At 46.0% G+C, this 5319-nt stretch overlaps 2 protein-coding genes across 2 annotated transcripts; one reads left to right on the top strand and one right to left on the bottom strand.

Moving 5' to 3' along the window:
- Nucleotides 1–504: 504 nt before the first annotated feature.
- Nucleotides 505–1022, bottom strand: Pmar_PMAR019934 (hypothetical protein; the record flags this gene model as incomplete). The annotated part of the gene is made up of 4 exons (XM_002786209.1): nt 505–515; nt 541–606; nt 648–771; nt 903–1022. The coding sequence occupies 4 exons, from the start codon at nt 1020–1022 to the stop codon at nt 505–507; spliced, it is 321 nt and encodes a 106-aa protein (XP_002786255.1).
- Nucleotides 1023–2848: 1826 nt separating this feature from the next.
- Pmar_PMAR019933 (hypothetical protein) lies at nt 2849–3076 on the top strand (the record flags this gene model as incomplete). Its single annotated transcript, XM_002786208.1, has 2 exons — nt 2849–2952; nt 3031–3076. 2 exons carry the CDS (start codon nt 2849–2851, stop codon nt 3074–3076), a joined length of 150 nt encoding a protein of 49 aa, XP_002786254.1.
- Nucleotides 3077–5319: the final 2243 nt, after the last annotated feature.

The raw sequence follows: 5319 nt of genomic DNA, 5'->3' as shown, positions 1-5319 counted from the left end.
TATTGCATATTCATCCCATATTACCCAAAGTCGAAAGGCCCAATAGCCCCCGACGAACACGGTGATACCAGGGATGATCCATTCCAAGACCGGTACCATCATATCCGCCATGACGATCATGTACGAGCCCATAACCAACCACGTTGCTGAGACACACAAGATCACAGAGCCAGTTGTTGGCGAAAGAATATTACTCAGCGCGATACAAGCGGAGGTCATCATTTCTGCCCATGCTCCACAGGTAGCCCTCGCGAGCGCTCCATAACTGATCGTCTCAGTGCCTGGGGAATACGATGAGCTACAGGGTGATCTGCCCGCAGACCTACGCTTAGATGCTTCTATGAGCAATTCGCCAGAGTAAGAGCTCAGCACTCCAATGCCGAGCAGAATTAAGGTTCCTGAATAAACTTGGTTGTCTGCTCATACAGCGTGTAAGTCTAAGGATGCTAAAAACTCTCTCAAAGAGACATGAGCATTTCTTTTCTTCTCGATCTCACAGTAACTCTACGTACGACCTACGATAGTAAACCAGAATCTCACCTATGATCAGACCACTCTGAGCCATGGCATAAGGTAGACTGAGAACTCCTGCGCCAATAGCCGTGCCTGAATTCAGAATTCGGAGAGCAAGTCCAGCGAGGTATTACAAACAAGAGCGTAGGTGACATCCTTGACTTCCATCCGACTCCAACTCTCTTTAGTTTTGCCTTGATCATACTCAAGTTGACGATCGAATGCTTGATCAAACTCTTCCTCAGATAGCAGACCGGCCTAAAGTGGGTAACAATTCATCACAATAACAACGTGAAACCGAGCTTGGCTTTCACCACTCACTGCAAAGATGAAAGTATAAAACGAAACTACATCACGAGCTGAAATTCTCGAGAAGTTTATTCTAATACCTGATAATCCCTAACGAGGACTCTTGTACCGGAACTTTGACCGGAGGCGACATGCAGTTGCTGCTCGTCGCGGGCGAGTAGTCTCTCGTTCAAGCCAGTTGCCTCCATAGAACCGGTCATGAAGGAGCTGTATAATCCTCAATTATTCTAAGTGAATAAACGTGTGTAATAGAGCAATTACTTTACTCTTCGGGAATACTTTCTAGTAGACACTAGCGCTCCATGATTACACACTACCGTGTGTATGGGCTGAACACGTTTGTGTGCCACGGCAGGATTGTACCAATGAACCATCCATCGTAATCGGATTAATATCGAATTGAGAACCTCTGTTCACTACAGATCTTTTCCCTAGCACTAGCACAAGATCCGCAAAAAATTCGTTGCGATGTGAAAAGTCTTACTCTCTCGCGCCATCTCGTGTTTTCTCAGTGTATCCGGGATTTTCCATTTCCGGATCAGTGAATTGAATTAACCCATTGTTGGTTGAAGGATGGATCCTTCGAACCATTGATCAGCGGATGGGACAAAGAGAGCGAGTCTACATCTTTGTTGCTATCTTGACGCGCTTACAGGGCTCTCATATACTAGGAATCGTAGTCCGTCATGCAGCCGTTTCGTTGTCACAAAGTAGTCTCGATGAAATTGTTAGGATATTCTCTCGACATGGTGCGATGAAGAGCACCCCGAGATCCTCGTTCTATCAAAATCTGATGATTCGTGGCTCGCATGCTGTTGTCGGTCTCGGAGCTTCGACTCGGATAATAGATGTTCCTTCAAGGAACTTCCTTGATCTTTCAAAATGAGATGTCAAGTATTGCATCACCCTTTACAACATTGTATTGGGCTATATCGCTGTCAGTAGCATTGAATCTGAGTATTTCAAGTCTTTTCATGTTCTCACCGAATCGCATGAATAAAGGAGTGGTTAGGGTGGTGCCCGTGATCGAGGTGAGCCCGATCAGCACGCTCGACACCAAGAGTGGCAACACAACAGGTGAGGTCCTCCCTGTCTCGTTTGACTTCGATGAGACCATTTCTTTCCGTAATCCGGACATGAATTGAATTCGATTGTTTAGGCGTGTCCGACTCGTCCTCTTCTGCCAAGAGAAGGAATGGCCGCCGATCTCGTCGGCGCAGTAAGTCTCACAAGGTATGGGCGTTGATTCTTGCCGGTGTCGATTGTTACTTCAGTCGCTCGCCGGTTCCTATACGATGTCCAACGAGAGATCACAGCATGAGTCAAGAGTTAAGCTGGTGAGACCGTATTGCCGGCATAAGGTTATTGCCCATGCGGAATTCTGGGCTAGGAACAGTTTGCACGCTTTAGATGGATGAGGACATGTGTTCGAGAATTCAAGTGATGTTCTGTGTAGAGTGTGTCGTTCTGTATTTTAGCGTGATACCAACTGGATATGAGAAAATTCAGTGGAGTCCCTGCTCAATCATCGCTTATCCGCAGAAAATGAACCCTGCTCGACTCTAGTTGATGACAGTGCTATAGGAGACAGCACAGTTATAAGTGCCTGCGCCCGACTGAATGACTTACAGAATGATATTTGGTAACTGGCTAGACTAGAAAATATGGGAACGTACTCATAAAGTTCTTGGATGCTTTTTCTGGTGAACTTCACGAAATTTAAGACTTGAGCTCTTCTGATACATGTCATCGTCGACTTGAGAGAAATGATAGTGCACTTTACTAACTACATGCGTTCCCTGTTCCACCGACGTGTCTCAGACTCCGGCTTCGGCAGTTGATGCTGCAGTAGCTCTATCGGCGTTAAGACGTCTTGTTGACCATTGCGGTTGGAATGAGAAGACGAGCAGCATCGTGGGGAAAGAGGCATGGACGCTTTTGCATACAGAGCGAAGCACTCATAAAAAACATCCCCTGAGGGTATCATAGTTCTCAGCAAGTCTCGCAGCTATCGTTACAGGCCCCGATGGTCGAGGATTATGGCGCTGAGCTCCGGAGAGAACTGCGAGATGCTGCCACCGCTGAGGAATTGACAAGGTTGATTGACAAGGCTGCGTGGGCAGGATACAAGTGAGCAGCTTGTGAATTTCCCGATAGTATTTGATTGTATGATATCGTCATTCTGCTAGAGTGCTTTCTTTTATGCAGGCACGAGGCTGAGATGGGCATGCGTAAGTTGCTGAAATTAAATTGAGCGATTTTGAGTTCATCTGTCACATGATGGTATCTGAGAGTTTCCATTATTAGAATACGAGGTGAGTTCTTGGCTATTGGGTTAATTACAGTACTTGAAACTTTCTGAATCGTTCGAAATACAACCATCATTGAGGGAGGTCATCAATCATCATTTGTGCAGTTGTTCGACATGTTCCGACGACCCCAGCAAGGAGCAAGCCATGCTCTCATGCTGCCACCTGTTGGGTATAAGTTTATACCCAAGAGTGATAAAGTCTGCGGTGCACCAGGCTGTTTTGAGTGTTACGACATCTATTGCCAACGCTGTGAAAGTAGTGCTGGGCCGATCTAGTTGAGATGTGACGGTTTCGGCCTGCGGTACATTCTCAAGTATTCTCGGTGATAACTTCGCTCACCCGTCAGCTGGTCGGGTTGGTTAATCTAAGAGACCACTATACCTGAGCTCAGTTTAACAGTTCTCATTATCCCGTCTGACGCGGCTTCGCAGCACTAGATCGGTCCGTTCGGAACGTTTCGAACTTGTCGCACTAAATTTGAAATATTTTCGGGAGCTATGTGAGATGTAACTGCTATGGTTTTAATTTCTACTATGGATATGCTCGTCGCTGGTTGAAATGATTAATCGATTCGTTGCTAGGTAAGGATCGGCGTATAATGGAGTTGGAGATGCGGAATAATGACTTGTGCAAGAATCTCACACTGCTGCAGGGACAGCTGTTCGCTAAGATTCAACAGCAACCAAGTAAGAGATTTTCCATAACTTTTCTTAATATGTCGTAATTTGCTTATTCTGTCGTTCCCCTATGGCACACATTGTGTGGTCCCAATCGACAGTACACAGTGTGACACTAGTGAGACGCTCGAACCATGTGTGCCGCTAGTGTGTTTTGCTGAGGTGCCCGAATATCGGCAAATTGTAGACGCCCAGTTTTTGTTCTCGCAGATGGTCCTGTGGAGTCCACCGTGGCGGCGGACAACACATCTTCATCGCAGCCCACATTCCGTCCCGGCGGACCACCGTCTACTAGCATGAAAGTGAGTTAGTTGCGTGGCGCGCGAAGGAGTCTCGTATTATTTCAGGATGCTTTCGCATATGTTCAGTCACCAGTTTTACATGATCCAGTGTCTAATAGAAATTATGTCGCAACGACAACATACACCTCGCCATAGTAACCATGCTCTCAAGGTAATGTGCAGTATACGCGAAGTTTTGAGTTCAGTCGTCAACTAATTTGAGGGGTTTTCAGCCATTTCGCGGGTTGTACTATGCAGTCATCATCATCGCGAGGGAAATCTCGGCAGTCGCCCGCACGTCCTACGTCATCGAGGATTGGTTCATTCTTCCGCATACTGTTTGCAGTTGTCTTAACAGCATGGTGGATATGGATAATATGTCAGCTGCTATTCTCAAGGGACGTGGTAGGAAGGGAATGGTATTTAGTGACCTCATGAAATGTCTGAGCTCAAATCGATGGCGTCACGCCGTTGGTGTAGTATGTGTGCGGCAAACTTTTGTTGTCAATATTTGTATTAATATGGGTCGTGTCTGTGTAGTACGCAGTTCTGCGGCACTGATATCGCATCTGGTTTCTGTCCTCGTTTCATCAACTCATGTTTCCTGTTCGCTTTCTCAGATCCGTCAGTTACTCGAGAGGACGTCACTCGCCGTAACTGAGAGTCGCCATTTGGCATCGGAAACGTGGCTGCTAATGAAGGAGTTTGGCAGAGTTGGGAGGTTATGGTTGTAGTAACGGGGAGCAGATTGACATTTCTCAGTGGTTGCGCTGAAAATTCTAGTCGCATGTTTTTCGCGAGTAATTTTAGATGTCAGTAACAATGGGTTGGAACCTGCAAACTACTGAAATGAAGCTGGCGGTGTATCATCATTCGAATTATATTGAAAGATGCGCCCTTTTTTGTGTGTATTTGCGGATGTGGGAAGAATAGTGTTCACTGTCGGAGGAGTGCGATTCGTTTACAGATAGTGCCCTGGATTGGCGGATTCGGAAACTTTTTATCGATCTTAGGTTGATCACGTAGATTATAATCATATTATGAATAGCCTTTATGGTGTAGTCTACTGCTTGGTATTTTTTGTTGAAGCTGGTATCATACTCTCTTCGAAGATATGCCTGCATATCTTCAGATTCGTGGTTGCCCCGTTCTTCATGGACTTATGGAGTCTCGCGGTGGAGGTTACCTGGCCTTTTTTGAGAAAAACAATTTTCCCTATTTTCAGAC

Source organism: Perkinsus marinus (genome assembly GCF_000006405.1).
Source record: "Perkinsus marinus ATCC 50983 genomic scaffold scf_1104296931854, whole genome shotgun sequence".
Classification (NCBI taxonomy): Eukaryota; Perkinsozoa; order Perkinsida; family Perkinsidae; genus Perkinsus; species Perkinsus marinus.
This window is presented reverse-complemented; position numbering and strand designations above follow the sequence as displayed.